This window comes from Mustela lutreola, chromosome 6, assembly GCF_030435805.1.
Source record: "Mustela lutreola isolate mMusLut2 chromosome 6, mMusLut2.pri, whole genome shotgun sequence".
NCBI lineage: Eukaryota > Metazoa > Chordata > Mammalia > Carnivora > Mustelidae > Mustela > Mustela lutreola.
Genome location: NC_081295.1, coordinates 115,982,244 through 116,005,670, shown reverse-complemented (window position 1 = coordinate 116,005,670; position 23,427 = coordinate 115,982,244). Strand labels below are relative to the sequence as shown.

The following is a 23,427-nucleotide window of genomic DNA, read 5'->3' as shown; positions in this document are numbered from 1 at the left end:
ACCTTAGTTCCTTAGTTTTGCTCAATAAAATAAAAAAAGTAAAAGTTAGTACGTTTTCTGCCTACACCCTTATAAATGGTCTTGCACAATCCCCAATGTGTGCACACCCACCTGAAGACCACTGCCCCAATGGGCCTCCGTGAAATACAAATATGTTTTCAGAAGCAGATAAGCAATTCGTCAAAATCACTTATCACCTAGCACAGACCAGTTTATCCAGTGACTGTCACCATAGGAAGCAAAGAGCAGGACTCTTAAATAACAGGACACTGGACAAAAAGTGTCTTGAAAAGGTGACAAAGAGAAACAACTGAAGAGATACAGCGCCAACACGGGAGGGCGGCAATAAGAAAAGGACAGAGCCCACCCCACAGGGACCAGGAAAAGGCTCCCAGAGAAAACGATGCCAGAAGTCTCAGATTGGGACGATAAGGAAAAATTAGCCAGATGAGAAAGGAAGGGAAGAGTTTCCAGGCAGAGCAGCAGCAAATGCAAAAGAGCGGAGCTCAGCATGAGTCTACAGAAGAAAAGAGCTGGCAGGGAGAGGACTAGAAAGATGAGGTTGGACCAGATCCTGAAAGGCCTTTTGCACAGAGTGAGTCCTGGCTGGTATTAAATATCCCAAGTTATGCCACTGTCCCAGCATCCTGATGCAGCAATTGTCCTGAATCGTTTTGGTTTACTGAAATATTGATAAGAGGTGGGTTTAATTTTCACAAGACTTAACTTTGAAATATTGGTATTATCTCAACTTGTGGGAAGAAACTTCTCCTCATTAAGTTCTTCTTTTAATGGGATAGCCATATTCCATACTGAACTGAAGTAAGATTTGAGAAGCCCTATGATATTGCAGCCACTGAACTTGGTCAGTCAAAAGAACCATAAATACAGACAATTTACTTGACAAGTTTTGTGTTGTAAAAATATTTGTTGAAGGGAGTCATAGTACTCTCCAGGCAAAAAGACAAACCCTGTAAAATATTTGGACTGAAACATTTAAATAGTTCAATATGCAGGAATAGATGGAATTGAGAACATTCTCCATAGAGCAGAATTTGCTCTGATCTTAACACGTACCTCAGCAGACGAAGAGAGTGTGTTCTCAATAAAAATATACTAACAATGAACAAATGCTCTTTGAAACTAAAAATAATACCATTTACCCTAGCATCCCCCAGAAAAGAATACTTAGGTATAAATCAAATGAAACGGGTACAAGATCTATATGAAGAAACTACAAAACTATGATAAATGAAATCAAGAAAGGATTAAATAAATGAAGAGATATTCAATGGATAAAAAGATTCAACACTGTCAAGACATCAGTTCTTCCCAACTTGATCAATGCAATCCTAATCAAAATCCCAGAAAGTTATTTTGTGAAAATCAACAAACTGATTCCAAGACCCAGAATAAGCATCACGATACTGAAGGACAACAAAAGCTGGATGGCCAGTACTAATAACTCCAAGACTTACTGCAAAGCTACAGTAATCAAGGCAGTGTAGTGTTGTCAGAAGAATAGACAAACTGATCAATGGAACAGATGAAAGAGCCCAGAAATGAACCCCTACTAATATGGTTGAATGATCTTTGGTAAATGAGCAAAAACAATGCAATGGAGGAAAGACTGTCTCTTCAACAAATAATCCTGGAACGGACAACCACATGTAAAAAAAAGTGAACCTAGACATAGTATTTACCCCCTTCAGAAAAACTGACTCCAAATGGATCACAGACTTAAATATAAAATGCAAAACTATAAAACTCCTAGAGTATAACATAGGAGAAAACCTAAATGACCTTGTCTTTTTAGATATAAGACCAAAGATACAATCCATTAAAGAAACAATTCAGGGGAGCATAGGTGGCTCAGTCAGTTAAGCATCCACCTTCATCTCAGATTGTGATCACAGGGTCCTGGGACAGAGCACCATGTTGGGCTCCCTGCTCAGAGGAAGGTGGGGGGGGGGGGGCTGCTTCTTCCTTGCCACCCCCCACTCATGTTCTCTCTCTTTCTCTCAAATAAATAAAATCTTTTTTAAAAAAAACTCATAAGCTGGACTTCGTCAAAATTAAAAAGTTCTGCTATGCAAAAGACAACGTCAAGAGAATGGGAAGAAAAGCTGCAGACTGGGAAAAAATATTTGCAAAAGTCAAGGACTATAGTCCAAAATCTACAAAGAAATCTTAAAACTCAACAATAGGAAGCAAATAACAGACTAAAAAATGGGCCAAAGTCATTAATAGACAACTCAGCAAAGAAGATACACAGTTGGCAAAGAAGCATAATAAAAAGATGCCCCACATCATAGGGAAATGCAGATTAAACAATAAGATACCAGGACACTTCTATCAGTCACTGACAATGTCAAATGCTGGCCAGGATAAGGAGCAAAAGGAACTCTCCCATACGGCTGATTTACAATGCAAAAAGGTACAGCCACTTGGGAAGACAGTTAAGCAATCTCTTAAAAAACTTAATATATTCTTACCATACAATCCAGCAATTCCATTCCTTAGTATTTACTCAAAAGAGCTAAAAACTTATGACCACCCACAAAATCTGCACGCAGGTATTTACAGCAGTTTTATTCATAACTGCCAAAGCTTGGAAGCAACCAAGTTTCCTTCAGTCAGTGAATGAAGAAATAAACTGTGGTACATCTAGACAATGGAATACTATTCAGCTCTAAAAAGAAATGAGTTATCAAGCCATGAAAAGACATATAGAGAAACCTTAAATGTGGGATGCCTGGGTGACTCAGTCAGTTAAGCATCTGCCTTCCGCTCAGGTCATGGGTCCTGGGATTGAGTCCCACATCGGGCTCCTTGCTCAGCTGGAAGCCTGCTTATTCCTCTACGTCTGCCTGTGTGTGTGCTCACGTGCTCTCTCTCTCTCTCTCTCTCTCGTTGAGACAAATAAATAAAATCTTAAAAAAAAAAAAAAGAAAGAAAGCTTAAATGTATATTGTAAAGTGAAAGAAGCCAGATCTAAAAAGGCTACATACTGCATGATTCCAAATAAATGGCATTCTGGAAAAAAAACAAAACTATGGATATGATAAAAAGATCAGGTTGCTGGGAAGTGGCACAGAGAGATGAAAAGGCAGAGCACAGAGGGATTTCAAGGTAGTCAAAATACTCTGTATGGTATTATAATAATGGTTATATGTCAATATACATTTGCCAAAATCCACAGAATATACAACACCAAGAGAGAACCCTGATGAAAACAATGGACTTCCATTGTTTATGATGTGTCAGTGTAGTTTCATTCCTGCTAAAAAAAAAAAAAAAAAAAAAAAAAAAAATGGTACCATCTGGTTTAGAGATCTTGATAATGGGGAAGGCTGTGCATGTGTGGGAACAGGGATAATATAGAAAATTTGGGGGAAAAAAAGCCTTTATTTGACTGTTCAAATCATTGGATCACTCCTATATATTATATAAATTATATAAATGTATATATAAATAATATAAATAAAAGGTTATATATATAATAATATACATCATGGAATGGTCAGACAACTTGAACATTCAAATAATTTATGGATTATAACCTACTGAATAAAGGAAGAGTCCATGAGCGCATGCTGCTCTGTAATTAAACACATGACTAAATGATGGAGAAGAAAAAGTTCTTCTTTACTGTAGAATTCCAACAAGTAAATATAGAAGGAATCATGGAATTGGGAAATTTCACAGCTATCCTGGAAATAATTGATTCAAGCAACAATCATCAATCTTGTGTGTACAAGCTGGGTGAGTGAGATTCATGAGAAATAATGAAGTATTGTTGTTTCAAACTGCTACGTTTTGGGTGAATCGCTCACAGAAATGGATGACTGGAACACTCTTGAAATAAAAAGATTAACTAGCAAACCTGTAAAGGTGCACAGAGCAGTACAACAGCCTCCATCCACGTTGGCTACTGAAATGAGCAACTGAAATGTGCTCCAAACGCAAAATACACCCCATATTTCTAACACTTAAAGAAGTAAAAAGAATGTAAACCATCTCAGTAATAATTTCATAGTGAGTACATGCTGAACTGATTATATATTTATGAATTATTGGGTTAGATTAAAGTACACAATTAAAATTAATTTTATCTGGATTTTCTTTACCTTTTTTTAAAAGATTTTATAAGTAATCTCCACACCCCACATGGGGCTCAAACTCACAACCCCAAGATCAAAAGTCACATGCTCCACTAACTGAACCAGCCAGACACCCCTATATTTTACTTTTTTTTTCTAAGATTTCATTTATTTATTACAGAGAGTCTGTGTGCACAAGCGAGCAAAGAGAGGGGGTGCGATGCAGAGGGAGAGGGACAAACGGATTCCATGCTGAACACAGAGCCCATCACAGGACTTGAGCTCACAACCCTGAGAGCATGGTAACCTGAGCCAAACCAAGAATTGGACGCTTAACTAACTGAGTGACCCAGGTGCCCCTATTTTTTACTTTTTTATTTTGGGTATTATAAAATGTTGTATTACATACATAGTAGAATCATACTTCTATTGGACAATGTTAGTCTGGAGGATGGAGGACTCCCATTTCTGCTTAGAAGCAATAAAACAACAAGCTAGATCTGATTGCCTGCAATTTTTAAATATGGTGAATAAAATAATATGTAAATAATAATAGATACTATTTATAGTGTTATAAAAGCATGACATATATTAACTGATCTAATCCACATCATAATCCCATTAGGTATTATTTTCCTTATTTTACAAATGAGAACCCTAAGTCATAGAGACATTAAGTGACTCGCCCAAGGTCACCCACAGAAAAGAAGTAACAGAGCCAAGATTCTAATCCAGGCAGCCTGGCTCTTGGGTCTGAGCCATAAATCATCATTCTGGGCTCCCTCTCAGCACAGAACCACCAACTGAACCTTTGTGCCTTTTTTTTTTTTTAAGATTTTATTTATTTAGTTATTTGAGAGAGAGAGAGCATGAGAGGGAAGAAGGAGAAGCAGAGAAGTGAGAGGGAGAAGCAAGACTTCCTGAAGCTGGGAGCCTGATATGGGACTCCACCCCAGAAGGGATCAAGACCTGATCTGAAGGCAGTCACTTACCCAACTGAGCCACCCAGGCGCCCTACCTCTGTGCTTTTATTCTACATACCCTTGATTACTGTAAAAGTTCCCCAGCCTAGAGAGCCTCTTTGTGCACATTCTCACCCCTCCGTCACAGAGGTTCAAAACCTCTATTATCTCAGGACTCTTCTCCTCAGCTCTATGCTAGTCATCAAAGGACCTAAGGATTCTTCTTTATCCACGTTGCTCCCAACCTTTCAAGTTCAGCTATAAGTACTGCGATGGCAGAACTAATTTTAAAATAATTCATGTTATACAAAAACTTCTGAAAAGGATACAAAAACTAGAAAATTTCCCAACTCTCATATCACTTCCTCATACTACAGTTCTGATACATTCGAAGAAAATTTCAAGATCTGAAAAATCCCTCTTCAAAGTAAAGTTAAAAATAACCACATATGTCTATAGCTGGGACCCCAGGGAAGCCAGGGGTTTTGTGGGAAGTGCTGCTGTATTCAGTACCTGGTAAAGGGAGGAGATAGGACTTGGGGGGCAGCGGTACGTGCACAAGACACGTACTCTCAAAAACAGCCAAGACCCTTGAGAACTGTCCTGAGCCAGGCGGATGGGGTTGGACCTTCACCCAAGGAGCAGTGCCTCTTGGGCAAAGCGATTCTCTTAGCAGATGCAAACCCCAAAGTGGGCTGGCTTTGAGGGCAGAATGCCACAGCACTCCCAGGAGCTGGAGAGAACCAGTCCTTCTCCTCCGAAGGGCTCTACCTGGGTGCCACAGCACAGATCCACCACGATATCCCACACTGGGAGAAAATGGACAAAATTAGACTGCAGAAAGTGGAACCCCAACGACCAGTACCCTCGATTACGGAGAGGTATTTATTTTTCATTACTTTAGGATAAATCATCGGGGTTGGCCATTCTGTCAGGCCTGTGACTTGGAGGAAACAATGTGCTTCCTCTCCATCATGGCCTGACACGCAGTCTACCTCCCATCACTGGCAAATTTACAAAGACTGTGCGTGTGTGTGTGTGTGTGTGTGTGCGCGCGCATGTATTTTGGGGCAGGGGCTGGGTGTATTTATTTTTATCTAAGAGACACTAAACAAGGAGAAAGTAAAAAACAAAACGAAACAAAACAAACAAAAAACCAGCTGAGAATCTACAATCCAAATAAATCCAATAGGTTGATTAATCGGAGGACAAGCATTTCAGCAACTCAGGACCAGCTACCCAGATTCGAAGTGCAGGAAACCCCAGTTCATAGAACTTTTTTTTTTTTAATGTAGCTCTTTTGGGTCAAACCCTCGAGGGGCTTTCTCATTAGAGAAAAACTGGAAGAGGAGGTTGACTGCATGCCTGGCTCTCACTACTTTGACACATGACGGTGTCTGTTCACAGACCCAGGAAAAACAAGGCCAGAAACAGAAGCTGCTCCCAAAAGCCAGAGCGTCAGGGCAGAGATGTCCCACCCAACCCTAATTCTTGCTACATTCAGGGAGTGGCTCAAAGGATGTGTAGAGAGATCCAGTTTAAAGCCCACTCACTGGTCTCATGTGTCATTATTAAAAGGTCAACTTCAAGTACTTGACATTTTTTTCAACTTGTGTTCTCTCCAAATTTACAAACGCAGCCTGGAATGTCCTAGGCACTTACTCAGCCTTATGTGAAAGTCCTAACATTCTAGCAATAATTTACACAACCAAAACCTAAAGCTGGGAGTGAACCGGTGGGAATGTAGATGCCCAATGGTCATCTCTTTCTGTACTGTTGCTAGGTTGAAGATTAAATAGACAGCATTTGCAAATTGCTATGACCATTTCTGCTCCCTCTGAGCAAGGTTCCACTCAGACATGGGAAACAGGCACCACCTCTAGAAACACTAACTCGTGTTCCTTTAAATCTCAGACAAAAGATCCGCTCTGGGACGAAAAGTCCTTCTCAACATTATTGTAGATAAGTCTGTAGGACTCAGGTTATTCTTGTGTGTAACCACAGAAAGTCCATCTTAGAATCCTTTCAGATGCTTTCTCCTTCCCAATGCTGCCGAAGCCACTCAAAAGAAACCTTGTTTTAAGGCTTCACACTTGGCACAAGCCTGAGAGCTGGCCGTTTGATTTACAAATAAAGTCAAACTATTTTTAAGTTGTATAATAAGCATACACAAAAACGAACCTTCCCTTAGCTTTTTAAACACACTCTATAATACCATATGCTGCCTCTTCTGACATCTGTGCTCACCAAATAGCTCTGTGGAGAACTGCTGAAGGAAAGGGGTGATGTGTAATGGGAAATCCAACAGATCCAGAAACAGTCCCTATGGGTAAAAAAAACAGCTTTTCCACTAAATGCATATAAATATATATGTGTATATGTACGTATGTATATGAATGTATATGCAAATATAAACATACATATACATTTATATGTCTGACTTAATAGTTACTGCTTAATTATTTTTGGTAGTTCTCTGCTATTCAGTAATATAAACTAAAGTATATCACTATCCTGGCTGAAAACTTGGACCTCCTTATCAAGTTATTAAATAACTCTCTCATTGTTCAGCATTTTCTTTGATCACAGGGAGACAAACCGAGAAATAGGGTTTCCCCCTACAAATCCGTGGAAGACAAAACCTTAAAACATGCTTCTGCTTCACAGTTTACTGTCACTGTAAAGCTAAGTAACTCTTCAGTGCATCCAATCTATACAGAAAAGACAAGCATTTTGAGTAAAACAAAACAAAAATATCTCCTTTGGCCTCTTACACATTCCTTTAATTTTTTTTTTCTCTCTTGCCTCTCCTTATTTACAAACATCCCAATAAACAGGAGTTTCATAAATAATGTGTTGCTCCAGTTAGACCACTGAGTATCAACAGGTCAAACAAAACCCACTAAAAGTAAAATAAATACAATGTTACAGTATAAACTAAATGTTGGGTTCAAAACAGATGAAAAACCAAGAGTCAAACAAGGTTCTGGGCTACTGAATGTCTGGGCATTTACGATAGTAGGGTTGGCAGTTTAAGACCCATGAGCCAAAGATGGCCCACACCAACTTTCCTACAGTTCATCAACTAGGAATGGTTTTGCATTGTTATGTAGCAGGGAAAAGAAAAAAAAATACTTCATGACACATGAAAATTACAAGAACTCCAAATTCAGGGTCCGTAACGTTCCATGAGCACACTCATTTACTACGCGCTGTCTCTATAGCTACTCTGTGCCTACAAGGACAAACACCAAAATCCATAAGGCAGCAGAACCTACCATGTTTACCATCTGGCCTTTTTGGAAAAGTTTACTGTCCCCTATGGGATGGTGCTCTTTTTAGAAAGATCTCCTCCTTTCTCAAGGGATAAGGAGTAAGGTTGAAGGCCCAGCTGAGTCACAATCAAACTGCCATCAACAGAGACCTGGCCTGATGCCACAGCTGCACGGCATAAATAACAATATGTGATACTAGGAAATGCTAGGTACGACACAGCAGACATTCTCCAATGTTTACCATATGCCAGACAATATGATAAATGTTCTAAGGCAATACACTTAAGAAAAAGAAATGGAGGGGCTCCTGGGTGGCTCAGAGGGTTAAGCCTCTGCCTTCGGCTCAGGTCATGATCTCAGGGTCCTGGGATCAAGCCCCGCATCGGGCTTTGGCTCTCTGCTCAGTAGGGAGCCTGCTTCCCCCTCCCCCCCCCCCCGCCTGCCTCTCTGCCTACTTGTGATCTCTCTCTCTGTCAAATAAATAAAATCTTTAAAAAAAAAATGGATAAAATTAAGTTTAATAATATATTTTATTTAACCCAATAGACCCAAAATATTACCCCTGAAGGTATAATCAATATTAAAAACTTATCAGTTTTTAAAAAATTCAGTTTTGTCGCATCTTTTGGTATTAAGTATTCAAAGTCCAGTGTGTATTTTTTACTTGCAGCCCATCTCAACTTATACAAGCCGCATTTTAAGCACTCAAAATCCACAGGTGGCTTGTGGCTACCATATTGCTCAGAACAGGTCTGAAGTACTATCTCATTTAATACTCACATCAGTGCTCTAACGTGGGTACTATTCTTATTGCCATCATACAGATGAAGAAACTGAGATTAGATGAAATGAAGTTACCTGCCCAAGGCCACTTAGGTAATAAGAGGTAGTGCTAAGTGTTCGATTCCAGTGTGGTTCTAGAGCCCTGAGTCTGACTCACTATGCCTCCCAAACTATACAGAAGAGACCTGGATATTACTTCCAAAATATTGGTCCCAACAAAATCTCATGTTTCCTCCCTGTCCCTCCTCTGTACTTAGTGCACTCTCACAGTAGTATTTTTTTTAAGATTTTATTTATTTATTTGACAGAGAGAAATTACAAGTACACTGAGAGGCAGGCAGAGAGAGAGAGAAGGAAGCAGGCTCCCTGCTGAGCAGAGAGCCCGATGCGGGACTCGATCCCAGGACCCTGAGATCATGACCTGAGCCGAAGGCAGCGGCTTAACCCACTGAGCCACCCAGGCACCCCTCACAGTAGTATTTGAACACACCCATTCTTCTACCTTTTCTCTCTCATCCATGTTGTGATTACCTCAAGCCCCATGTAGGCCTGTAGAAGTCCATCCCTCTTCAACCCAACAGCCGTCTTTACAGCATTCATAAAACTCTCCCCAGCCCCACGCCCATGGCAGACACAGCTAATCCATCTACTCTCTGTTCTGGTAAACCCGGACTTCACCTTGACACCATCAACAGAGCACTCCAAGCAGCCTCTACCATCAACTTGAGATGGCAAATGAAAAGAAACTTACTTTGCATCCCCATGAAGAGCCCAATATTTATGCCACCCAATATTGTGCCATATATAATTTGATGCCTAATAAATATTTGGAATTCTCAAAATAACAAGGCCCTGTCTCAACTACATTTCTGAGAAGATTTAACAAGATTACAGCAAAATTTACATTTATAATACTAAATCATTTCTGCCATCTACATTTCCATAAATGTAAATTCCCAGCATCGCCCTGCCAAAAGGAAGCTACCAAGTACTCCTAAGAGAATATAACTCCATTTATTTCTAAGCTCTTTACCATTTTGGTTTTTAGAGTAATTCATGAGTCACTTCTTCAAAACTAAAGACCCAAGGACCTCCCCACTACTCCCCACCGAACTCCCTCCACCAAATTTTCTTTGGCCAATTTCACCCTCACCCTTGCAAAGAAAGAAAGTCAAGTCATGGAATTTTCCTAAGAGAAATGAAGAGTAGAAAAGACAGAGTAAGACCAGAACCCACTATAATTTCCTTCTCCTCAAGTTTTGTCATTGCACCTTTGATCTGATGATCACCTTAGCCCAGGCCAAGAGATAATAAATTACAATTCCACTTCCTACTCATGCTGACAATCCCATGGCAATAATAAAGTAACTACCCAATCCCTTCAAGCTTCAAGTGGAAGCACACTACCACAACCAATGCCCCTTTCTCTTCTCTATTCTCCTGTGTTCCTTTCCTTGATACCAATACAAGTATCCGCCCTTGCATTCCAACATCCCACAAACCAGCAGGGATCCATTTGGATACCACAAGGGAGTATCTCCATTCTGTGTTTCTCTTTCCAATGGGCTACTACTTATTATGTATATCCCCACTCCCTATGAAGAGATGACCAAATGTGTAAAATTTAGAGGCAGGTAAATAACTACTGCAAACTTTTCCTGAAATTGTATTCCAATTTTATTCCTCATTGCAAGCCCATACCTCAAAATATTTCTTCCTTTATTCATTCTCTTCAATCTCTTTCTTGCATCAAAACAAAAAGTACAAGTTTGTTTGTTTTAAGGATTAATCCACTTACCTGTGCTCCTAATCCTGATCCTAGGACTTCTTATCCATGAATTATCCACCCCCTTCTTTTGCGCCAACGACTTTTACCTCTCTACTGGGCATTTTAAGAGAATATCTACCTCTCTCAACTATCAAATTTCAGTAAAGTGTAGTCTACACTCTTATATTTTCTCATTACCCATTTATTCCCTAAACTTGGCTTTTGGTCCCAACGTTCAACTTAAAACCATTCACTTAACGATACCCAATGTCCTTTTCTCTGTCTTCCTCTTCTCTTCTCTGTCCCTCTGGGACACTCAGCTCTATCAAAACTTTCCTTCTTACAACTTTCTTCCCTTGGCTTCTGAAACATCTCACCATCTTCAACCTATCCCTGTCTCTGGCCGCTCATCATTCATCCATTTCACTGATTTCTTTTCCTTCTTCCAAGCTTCTGTCACCAGTATTGTTCCAGTAAGTTTTGTCTCTCTTATACATCTTATGGATTCCCACCAAGACTCCAAGAATTGTCTGCTTGTGTGAAAACAATGCTTTAGACTCTCTCCCTAGCTACAATTTCAAAACTATCTGCTGTACATCTCCACCTGGATGTCTCCCCAAATTTATATCTAAAGCAGAATGTAGCATCTTTTCAAAAAACAGACACACAAACCTCTATCCCCCCATGGCTGCCACTCCCAGCCGTCAGCTCTTTCCTCCGGGCACACTCTTCCCTCCCCTAGTATGTGAAATGACTGTTCCCACTAAATGCCAAATATATCAGCAGGAGTGGAACACGTATGAATGGGCATTTGTATAACTCTGGATGTAAAAGGTAACACCACCAAGCACAAGGTCATACACAAGAAGCACTATTTACAAACCACACTGAATTCTTATATAAAAACAAGAAATAAAAAGTCAGACCTTCTGCACTTTAAAATATATATTATCCTTCTAGAACCTCTGAAACTTTTCTAACCCTTCCTTTCTCTTATTCCCCACCTGCCCCTATTCATCCACAATCACATACAACAAATAATCAGGAAATAATAAATTAGTGGAGGAAAATGTCATTGGGCAAACAACTAGTTGTAGCATTGTAAAGCCCTCTTGGCAACATAAAGGATCAAACAGTAACCCAGCCCGAATTCTTACAGGATCTGATTTCTATTTCCACCACAACCCCTCAGTGAGTCACTGGGACAGTGACTCATTTTGTGTTAGAAAAGGAGCAGCACATGTTTTAACTTGGAGTTTAAAGAATCAGTAAGTTTTCTTTCAGCTTCACTCAATCACTGATTCATAAATCAAACCCCAAAATAGGATTCTCCATTGCTTAAAACAAACACCCATGCTTAGAGTTGGGGGCTGCTTGAAAGCCAATACAGAAGTCTGGGAGGGGACTTGGCTCAGCTACCATGAATCACCACAGACGTGCAAAGGCACGCCTCCCATTCTCAGGCTTTCCAACACTTGGTCAGGAGCCATTCATGAGATAGTAAAAAGCAGTCGTTTTCATTTTAATGTGGCTAAGAATCACTTGTGATGACTGCTTGAAACAAATGTAGATTCCTAGACCTTACCCATGTCTTAAAGGGGTGGCCCTGGCATTTTTTTTTAAGATTTTACTTTTAGCCAATTCTACACCCAATGAAGGGCTCGAACCCACAACCCCGAGATCAAGAGTTGCATGCTCCCCAACTGAGCCAGCCAGGCACCCTGAGTCTGTGCTGTTCATAAGCACAACTCACACAGTGAAAAACCCAGAAACAGGATTTAGCGTTAGAAAGATCCATGAGGCTCCTCTCCCAGCCCCCACTCCATGCAGAATCATTAGTCCATAAAGAGCAACTCCACCTTGAGCTGAAATAAGAAACTTGCACGAATATGCAGGTAAGCATTTTAAAACTCCTTAGTTAGCCTTATTTTCTTCCATATCAGAAAAATCAACATTTGCAAATATATCCTAAGGTCTTACACACAGTTCTCCATATGTTAGGAAAATTTCCTAGAGTGGAAATAGCACTGGCCTACAAACTTAGGGATGTGTGAGGTCTTCAGCTCTGCTACCAATAAGTGATTTCACCTTGGGCAAATCATCAAACACCAGGCCTCGGTCTCCTTGGCCATAAATTAGGTGACTGAATTGGCTTATCTCTGAGGTCCTGTCCAGATCCTGCATTCTATAAAGCTCCAAGGAAAGTGGGTAGAGAGCTAGCACTGCATTGTGATTCTTCAGATCCAGACTGGATTTCGTTAGATCCAGGACTACATCACCCCAAGCAAATGTGATGATAATTTTATAGGAAGATGACTGATAGAACATTGTATCAATATCCCAAAGTAAGACAAACAAAAACTATGTCATACTCTTCCATCCAATCTCAACCTTCAAATTCGGAACCAACAGAACCAACTTCAAATGCAGGCTTCACTATTTAGCTTGTTAACTCTGGAAAGTTATTTTTTTTCTCTCTTAGCCTCAGTTTCTTCATCTCTAAAATGAAGATAATAGTGCCTTCCTCACAAGCTTATTGACGTTAAGAATTGTGCATTAAGGGCGCCTGGGTGGCTCAGTGGGTAAGCCGCTGCCTTCGGCTCAGGTCATGATCTCAGAGTCCTGGGATCAAGTCCCGCATCGGGCTCTCTGCTCAGCGGAGAGCCTGCTTCCCTCTCTCTCTGCCTGCCTCTCCATCTACTTGTGATTTCTCTCTGTCAAATAAATAAATAAAAATCTTTATAAAAAAAAAAAAAAAAAAAGAATTGTGCATTAAGTCCCTGGCACTATAAGGAAATTCAGTATTTAATATGTTAAATCCCTTTCCCAGCCCCTCCTAGTGATGTGCCTTTTACAGGGTTCCCACTTCAAGATCACACCAACTGATGATTAATAACTGCCTCAGTCATGATTGTTGCTATTCTTTTCTAATAACAATAGCTAATAACAACAGGGTAACAACAGCTATCCTCTTCTTGAATAATTCCTATGTGTTAAGTGCTTTCAACATGTTACCTCACTCAATCCGTACAATAGCCTTGTAATTGCATAAGGCAGGAACCACTATTCTCCAGATAATAAAACTGAAGCCCGGTGAGATCATGACTGCCCACAACCATACAACCACTAATGGACTCTCAGGTAGCCTGGCTTCATAACTACACTGTGGTCCTTTATCTTTCAGATAGATAGATAGATATCACAATACCAAAGACATGTGAATGAAGAGTCCACACCCTTTAAAAATAATTCTCACATACCTACAAGTTCAGACTTAGCTCTCCTGACAAAGCTGCCTGTGAAAACCTGTCCTGGGAGATCTGCCCACACACTACACTAATTAATCTACTCTCGTAAAAACCACGGGACTGATTTTGATCTACAAGCCATGAAACGTATGTTCCAGAGCTTTGTTTCCACCAGAAAGCCATCTGAACTGAACTGGATGATTTTTTTAAGTCTTTCAGATAATAGCTCAAACTTAAGAAGCATTGATTTCCCACCCTTACTGGATCAAGATGGAAAATAAAATACCCCCTTGTCAATGTGGGAAAGAAAGACAATAAAGGACAAAGAAGAATTTTTAACTCTTAAAAAGTTAAACTTTTTGACTCTCCAAGATTTTAGAGCAAAAGAAAAAGCAATTACTAAAGGACATAGACACACTCCCTCATAGAGTATGCCTCATGCCAATGCATCAGTGGGAAGATGGAAGTAGGCCTGGCCCAATAAATAATTAAACAATGCATCCCAACCAGCAGGCACTCAACCACAAGATGCCCTGCAGAGCACCCACGGCCTCCGCTGACATTTTGTTTAGGGTTTTTTCTTAAATCAGGTTTACGTGAACCACCGACAATGAATTCATTAATGAGGGGAAAGGGTGAGTTCATATTCTCACTCAAGAGAAACACTGAAAGTTTACACAAGAACATTTCATATTGTAGAAAGAGGAGGGCATAAGGCAGAAATAACAATTTCAAGGACGTTAAAAATAATTCAATCATTCCATATGGCTTCACAGATGAGAAGAAGATAGTTCCCATTTATGACCCATGAATTCAAACGTTCTTCAACTTTTTTTCTTGATCTGGCATGGAACTCCAGAGCAACCTCTCACTAATGGAAAAGATAAAAACCAAGAAAAAAAGACATAAAGGAACAGACTCACTCTCCACCCAACATGCAGTCTGATTTGACTTCAAATCTGATTTGATTTCAAAAGTGACTCCATCATCTTTCCTCTAGTAATTTCTACCTGCTGAACTTTTACCATGTTTTGTTAATTAGGTCCACTTAACTATTTTATGTGACAGAAGACTCTGAACCTAGCTCTGTTCAGTATAAAGGTGCTGGTGGTGATGGTGGCGATGAGGGTGAAGATATTGGTGGTGATAATGGCAAGCACACTTCTGTGTCTGAATCTCTCCACTGAAGAGGCATTAATATACCTTGACAGATTGCCACAAAGTCTAGTAAAAACACTTTTCTAAAGGGCTGCCGTTCACCCAAGAAAACTCATAATTGATCCCCAATAAGTGGAGAAACGTATTTAAAAATGAATAAACTCCCCTGGGGCAAATAATACATTATAAGTCAATTTAAAAATTTAAAATTTAAAATACACAAATAAGTAAATAAATAAATAAATAATAAAAATTAATAAACTATAATGTAATCAATGCTGCTGGCCTCACGGATGGAAATGTAAATAAAATCTTCCTTATATCTTTCAAATAAATAAATGAACTCTTCCTTGAGGACAAGCCAAACTTTTCTGTCTTCTTTCTTTTTTTAATTCATTTATCTCTTTTCATTTTTTATTTTAATTCCAGTGTAATTAACACACAGTGTTATACTAGTTTCAGGTGTACAATATAATGGCTCAACAATTTCATATATTACTCTGTGCTCATAAAGATAAGTGCACTCTTAATCCCCTTCACCAATTTCACCCATTCCTTTTTTAAAGTATATTCTGCAATATGACTCCCTTAGCTATTACCATTTCTGACACAAACTAAGCTACCAATGCATTCTGGTTATGGTGAAACACTGCTCTGCCCCCAGGAATTTCTAAAACAGACTGTTAGAAACAGCCGCTTAGAAATAATACCTCTCTTTACCCAGCTCTACTGGATGATGAATCTTTATTAGAAGCAACCTTTTCTTGGAGGCCCTCATAAAAAAAAGTAATGACATAATCAGACCTAAAATGTATTTATTTGTTTGTGTTTATGTGGCAAGGGAGGAAAAAAAAAAAAAAAAAAACGGATCCTAGGAGGATCTCTGGATTTAGAAGACCCATTGATTTAAAATGCTCATTTGTCGGGGCGCCTGGGTGGCTCAGTGGGTAAAGCCGCTGCCTTCGGCTCAGGTCATGATCTCAGGGTCCTGGGATCGAGTCCCGCATCGGGCTCTCTGCTCAGCAGGGAGCCTGCTTCCTTCTCTCTCTCTCTGCCTGCCTCTCAGTGTACTTGTAATTTCTCTCTGTCAAATAAATAAATAAAATCTTAAAAAAAAAAAAAAATTAAAAAAAAAATAAATAAAATGCTCATTTGTCTACATATTGCTGCCACTGGAGAAGTTAGATTTTAAAAAAAAAAAAAAAAAAAAAAAGTGTCTTGGTCCTTGAGTCCTAACATTACAGGAAGCATCTGCTTTGAGAACAATGACTCACAGCCTCTGATAACGGAGTAACATTCTCCTTTGCAAGGGAGAGAGTGCTCCCAGAAATGGTATTTTCAATGAAACTCTATGTCAGCAGAGTCAGAAAACAGCCTCTAGAAGAAACACATTTTCTCTCTCTCTTTTTCAAAGATTCATGCTGCCCTCAGGATAGTGTCGTCTGACCCAGTCTTGAGCATTTTAGACTTCCTAGAGACATGGGACCAACTCTCTTCTCAAAAGATAAATCTAAGAAAAAAGTTTTAAAATGAGCCAGAGTCCTCCCCATCTCCCTCAACAGTGTTGGTACTATTTGCAGAAAAAAGAAGAGACTGATAAAGATTACAGAAAGATGATGCAGTAGAAATTCTAAAATAAGAGTATACAAACATCGGAGCAAAGCCCAAATATTTATCAAAATCCGCCATGTTATTCTGGACCTCTGCAACGCAGTAAAACTACTGCACTAGTAGAGCCAAAATGACAACTCTTAGTGGATAAATAATGACTGTGCAACTACATTAAGTAATGTCCGCTCGAACTTAGTATTTCAGTATTTTCTTTAGCCATCATTGTAAAACCAGGATTCATTCATTCATTTTCAGAAATAATAGTTCAATACCAAAAACAAAAGTCTATTCTCATATAAAAGGAAATAATACATCCTGCATGTTCTTCTTCAGTATGATTATGGAAAATACTAACAGCAGGTGTTGAATTCCACATAGGCTGGAATACTAACGTTCACTTTATACCTGCTCTGGAATGTAAGTTTCGTTATCCTCACTTTACAGGTGAGGAAACCGAGGCTCAGAACAGTCAGCTAACTGCACACGATCATACAACCGGTGCTAGGACAATCTCAGGTCTTAAGCACTAAGCTACATTTCCTCTTCAGGGAAACAAGGCCTCTAACTTTCCTGACATAACTCCTAGGAAAGACAAAGAGGCTTGGCTCCCATACGCATGAACTCTTCTTAACTTCCATCCCAAACTTTACTCTCCTAGTCAGTCAACCTCCAGTGGGAAGAAAAAAAACAAAAAAACAAAAAACAAACAAACAACAACAAAAAAAAAAACCACAGATACAGATAAAATTTGATTTTAACTTTTTTCATGATGGTGTTAATTTATGTTAGTAGAGGATAAACATTTAGAAGATGAACTATTGCGGAATCTCTTCCACCTTTCATTATGTGCTCTTACATTAATTTTTTAAGATAACTCTTAACACTGTAGGCATTTATGCCACAATCTCTGCCCTCTGATGAAACATCTAAACATGCTTCTAGTTAACTGTGTTTATAGTTAGGAAGTAGGATTATGGGTGATTTGGGTTTATTTCCTTTACTTCCAAGGATGTAATCACTGAGTATATACTACTCTTTCAATTAGAGAAAAAAATATAATAAATGTTTATTTTAATGGAAAAAGGCTTAAGAATTTACCCCCAAAATTATTTTTCCCTCCATATTAAAAAAGAAGACATTCATTGACCCAATTTAATCCTAAACCAGATTTGAATCCAAATTTAAGAGATGTGGGTTCTTTTACAATGACTTCCACATTTACATCATTTTTTTCCTGTACTTTAAAAATTAAGAAATATTCCATAATACTGAACTTTTAACACTGTGTAGCTCTTTTCCTTTCCACAAGCCTACTTAATAAAATCCTTAGCACTCAATAAATATAAAAAAAACATGGTTACATGTGGTTTATGTAAACTATATATAAATATGATTTTGCCTCAGCCTGTTAACCTTACCCATTTCCCCCTCTGGGCTGTCACTGGCCTACATTTCCCAGTCCCCTTTGCAGCTAAATGTGGCCATCAGAAGAGGAACAGAAGTGATATGAGCCTCCTCTAGGTCTATCCTATAAAAACCTCCCACATGAGAATTCCATGCTCCTCCCCTGCAAACGTGGAAGCCACATGTTGATGATGAGGGAGCCACAAAGTGGAAGGAACCTGGGTCTGTGCATCTCCAGTTGGGAAAGTATCCGGGAACACCATTTTGGACTCTCCATGAGCAAAAATTAAAAGCGTACTACATGAAACACTGCGACTCTGGGGTTTCTCTGTTACCCTACCTAACCCATGGCTCTATTAATATACTGCAGTTACTACTACAGAAGGGTAAGACTTCATGCTGTTTATCTTACCTTTTTCAAAAACTCCTTCTGCTTCCAGGATAGAGACCGTGAGGTTGGCTGCCATCTTGACCAACTCTGCCTTCACAGTGACCTGGGGGGGGCTGTGTTCCAGAAGATCAACCCCGATGGTTACATTTCCTCCAGGCCTGACAATCCCTGGGGCCGTCACCAGAAACCTAGGCCTAAAGAGTTCCCAAGAAGAGAAAAACACAGTTTCTTATCTTTACATCTCCATTATTTTCCGATGCTCAAATTCCACAGATAGTGAAATAGATTTCATACTGCGCCAACTGCAATTGTTCCAATTATTCCAACATGGCCCCACTGCTCCATTTAACAACTGCACTGAAACCCTTCTGAAACAAGAATTCCCATAAGTCAACCTTAATACAGTAATTCCTGCACACCACTAGAGGAGAGCATGTGTTATTATTTCCATTTTATAAACCACAGACAGCGCAGGATGAGCCTGTGTGGATGGCTTACGCTGAGGCAGGCAGAAGTTATTGGCAACGTACAAGCTTCTAAACTTCTCCTTTACAGACAACCTTATCCCAGCATGATTTTTTTTTTCTTGGCTTAAACACACACACACACACACACAATTTTGCGGTTTTTATTCAAACCTTCATCCATGGGCATCTGCCCCAGAAAACATCACCTAACAAATACCACTGATTGAAATATACCATCAGAAATTAAACGACCAGTGGTAAAACGTCCAGGTGTAGCAGTGCATAAAAGTCAGCAAAAACAGCACTTTCTCTGCACCAGCCCAGGGTAAAAAAAGGCTCAGCTTCAAAAAACCGTAGGATGGGGCACTTTCCATTAATGTGGGTGTCTCATTAGCTATCTTCCTACGGTGTCTGCAGCGGAACCACTTCGCCTCAGCCACACCTTGCCAACGCCGCCGCTGAGAGACCTCGGAGAGGAAAAACACATCACAAGCCTTGGGGGGAGTGCTCGCTTCGGCAGCACATATACTAAAATTGGAACGACACAAGCCTTGGGGGGAAAAAAAGCACGATCTTTGCGGGGGAGGTGGGGGGAATGTTGAGGGAAAGGCAGAGGCAACTAACTCGACTCCCTAGAAAGTCGCTACGGCCAGAAGACACTGCAACAACTTGCACGGGTGGAGAAAGTCACTGTCCCGCGGAGAACCCAGCTGCAGCGACAGCCGGTCTACCCTCCCGGCCGGTGCCCCGCTGCGCTGTGCCGCCCCGGGCCGCTTCTCACCCGCGGCCGCGGCCGCACAGCCGCCGCCCCCTCCGCCCGCCGGGCCGCCCGCAACCGCACCCGCACCCGCGCCCGCGCCCGCGCTCCTACCCGGGGGCCGCGGCCAGCACCGAGGTCCACACGCACACGAGGTGGGCGGCGGTCAGGAGCCCCCAGCCCCGCATCTCGGCCGCGTCTGCCTGGGCCACCGTCGGCTCCTGGGGAAATTCGCGGGCGCCGCGGGGTGTGGCTTTCCACCTCCTCCCCGCTTTTTTTCCCCCTGACTCTGGAGTTTAGCAATCTGAAATGGGCGCGCCTAAAAGCGGAGTGAGAAGTCTAAATTGAGACAGGGCTGGGTGGCTCCACCCCTCCCACCGGCATCACAATGGCGCTTCTCGCGGCTCCCGCCGGCATCGAAAATCCCGGTGGGGGGTGGGGGGGTCAGAGAGCGGTCTCTAAATGCGGGGGAGCCCGGCCCGGCCCCGGCATCCCTGCTCCCCGCGGAGAACACGCGCCGCCCACTTCCCCAGCCCACCGGGTTGCCGGGCTGTTTACACTAGCGTTCTACCAGCGATGCCCGGAGTGAATAAACAGGCCCATCCTTGTGAGGAGAAATTCAGAGCAGCTATGTGAAGTGGGGAAAAAATCAATCATTGTCCCCCAGACTGTGAGTCATAATTTTAGAGAAATGGCAAACACACACATATGCACACACACAGAGGCCAAACCGAGGTATTTTCTGGCGAGTCGTTTAATGTATATGAAAAGACAGGAGAAAAACTGTTTTTACTTAAAACGCAGATTAAGGTATTTCGTTTGCCTCTCCAGGAAAATGTTGTGGTTTCTCAGTTGAGGAAAAAAAAAAAAAAAAAAGCAAGAAAGGAATTCTGGCACACTCAACAGTTCGGTGTTGCTACTTGGAACTGCGAAGAACAATTATCTAGGGTGATGCTTTATAATTTGGGCTGTCTCTAAACACGTTTCCTCCGGACGGTATTCATTAAGTCTGTAAAGCTGGGAGCAATTTGTAGAAAAACAATTAGGACTGAGGTGGCTCTCCTGTCCCAGCGGGACGGGAGCCGCAGTGCAGCAGTTACAGATCTTCCCCAGCTCCTCACCACCCTGGCTTGTCAACAGCTCCTTCTCCAGTTCTTTGGCACTGGCACCATCTTCAGATGACTCAGGTTTCACCATGACTACACCATAAAAGCAGAGAGCTGCCAGAAACTGTTGGAGAACAGGCACATTCAGTCCTTGACAACTTAAAGTTTCTAATTCGTGGAGAAAAATTTTAGATGGTGACTTTTTCGTGTGGGGCAAAATGCACAAGGAAAAGAGGTCAGCGAAGGGATGTCACATGACAAAGCTATGTGCTAAATACGGGAGAAAGTAGCACCTAGACAAACTGTGGTTTTTGGAATCCAGGAACTTGCTTTCCTCCCTTTCCTGTTCCACCCTTTTTCACCCTGCTGAATGGCTTTGCAGAGGTTCCTTATGTCCTTATGGCTCTTTCAGGCAGCCTATCTTTAGTGCCTGGCTTCCTGTGCAGGCAGAGTTTGAGGATAATGAAAAGTGTCAGAGTGGATCCTTGGGTACAGATCCTATCCCTGACATGGCTGTCACTGCTGATACAGTCTCCTTACCTCTGTTGTTCAAGCGGAGGAACAGGGTCAAGTGTAAACCAAGCCTGGAGGTCTAAACCGTGCTTCTCAAACTCTAACATGTACGATAATCACGTTGGAATGCAAACACTATTTTGGGGTTAGGGGCTAAGATTGTACTTTACTTCAGTATACAGGGGGTCACAGAAGGCCTTTAAGTGCAGGCAATTTAGGGGTACTATGATTTAAAAGGGAAGTTGAGATCATGCAGAAAATTCTTTTCAAGCTTCACAGAGACACAGCAATAACTTTAGGTTTATTCTAGAGGCAAGCAAACGTAAGAGGGACTCTGAATGTTGCATTCCAAGAAGACCTATAGAACAGTTTAGAATGACCTAGTTATTTTATAAAATTAAATCTGTGCAGATCTTAAATTGGATGTATCTCTCTTTTTATTTCTTCCTTCTCACAATACACACTTGCTGAAAAACTTAACTATATAGAAATTTAGCCGAGTAGATTTGCATAGAGTTGAAGCTACTACATGCCTGCTATACAGTACTCAATAAAAATGTGTTAAAAGGATTAGTAAAAATGTTCATCTCAGAGGGTTTTTTAAATTTTTTTTATTTCCTTAAGTGATCTCCATACCCAACATGAGGCTCAAACTCACAACCCTGAGATTAAGAGTTGGATGCTCTACCAACTGAGCCAGCCAAGTGCCCCTCAGTCTTTTCTTAATTAAGAAATATTGAAAATATGGGGGCGGGGGCGCCTGGGTGGCTCAGTGGGTTGAGCCGCTGCCTTCGGCTCAGGTCATGGTCTCGGGGTCCTGGGATGGAGTCCCACGTCGGGCTCTCTGCTCAGCAGGGAGCCTGCTTCTCTCTCTCTCTTTCTCTCTCTCTCTCTCTGCCAGCCTCTCTGCCTACCTGTGATGTCTCTCTGTCAAATAATAAATAAAATATTTATTTTAAAAAAAAAAAGAAAAATTGAAAATATGGGACACCTGGGTGGCTCAGTTGGTTAAGTGTCTGCCTTTGGCTGGGGTCATGATCCCAGGATTCTGGGATCAAGTTCCACATCAGACCCCTTGCTTGGCTGGGAGCTTACTTCACCCTCTGCGTGCTGCTCCTCCTGCTTGTGCTTTCTTTCTCTCTGACAAATAAATAAATAAAATCTTTAAAAAGAAGAAGAAGAAGAAGAGGAGGAGGAGGAAGAAGAAGAGGAGAAAAGAAAAGAACCATTTAAAAAAGAAAGAAAAATTGAAAATAGTCTAAGATTGACAATAAGAGATTGGGTTAAATAAATTATGGTATATCCATGCAATAGAATACTATGAAGTAATTAAAAATTATGTTCTTGAATTGGAGATTAATTATTTAGAAATAAATATTCATGATATGCTGTTGGGAGTGTAGAGAATCTGTTTTCTAAAACAGAATTTAAATGTTTCCTTTTTTTTAAATTTTTTTTTTCATTCATTTGAGACAGAGAGATACAGAGAGAGAGCATGAGCAGAGGGAGAAGGAGAAGCAGACTCCACGCTGAGCAGGGAGCCCTACATGGGGCTCGATCCCTGGACCCTGGGTCATAACAAGAGCCGAAGGCAGAGGCTTAACCATCTGAGTCACCCAAGAACCCCTAAATATGATTCCCTTTTTATAAAAATAAAGTGTATTTATGTATACATATACATTATAGATATATGCATGGAAGAAAGAGTTGAAGGATGCTCACCAAAATGTTGTCTCTATCCTGGTGATTACCTATATCTGCCAAGGTTTCTATAATGAATATAAATATCTTTTTCATTTATGAAGAAAACAATGAAACGGTACTATTTTATTAAGAGGTCTTTAAGGTAGCATCTTGGAAACTCTTTTACATAAAATTCAT

General features: G+C 40.7%; 1 protein-coding gene across 2 annotated transcripts in view; it reads right to left on the bottom strand.

The window, feature by feature from the left end:
• The window catches only part of CD109 (CD109 molecule), a 138,294-nt gene extending 117,860 nt beyond the window's left edge, over positions 1-20,434 (bottom strand). The window contains exons 1-2 of one of the 2 annotated variants that reach the window (XM_059178469.1): positions 20,042-20,434; positions 18,725-18,897 (exon numbers count right to left, since the gene is read on the bottom strand). In XM_059178469.1, the coding sequence (XP_059034452.1) occupies positions 18,725-18,897; positions 20,042-20,115 (247 nt within the window). In that variant the 5' untranslated portion in view covers positions 20,116-20,434. The remainder of the gene's footprint in view (positions 1-18,724; positions 18,898-20,041) is intronic. The other variant, XM_059178468.1, reaches the window with a different exon arrangement.
• Between the last annotated feature and the right edge of the window lie 2,993 nt (positions 20,435-23,427).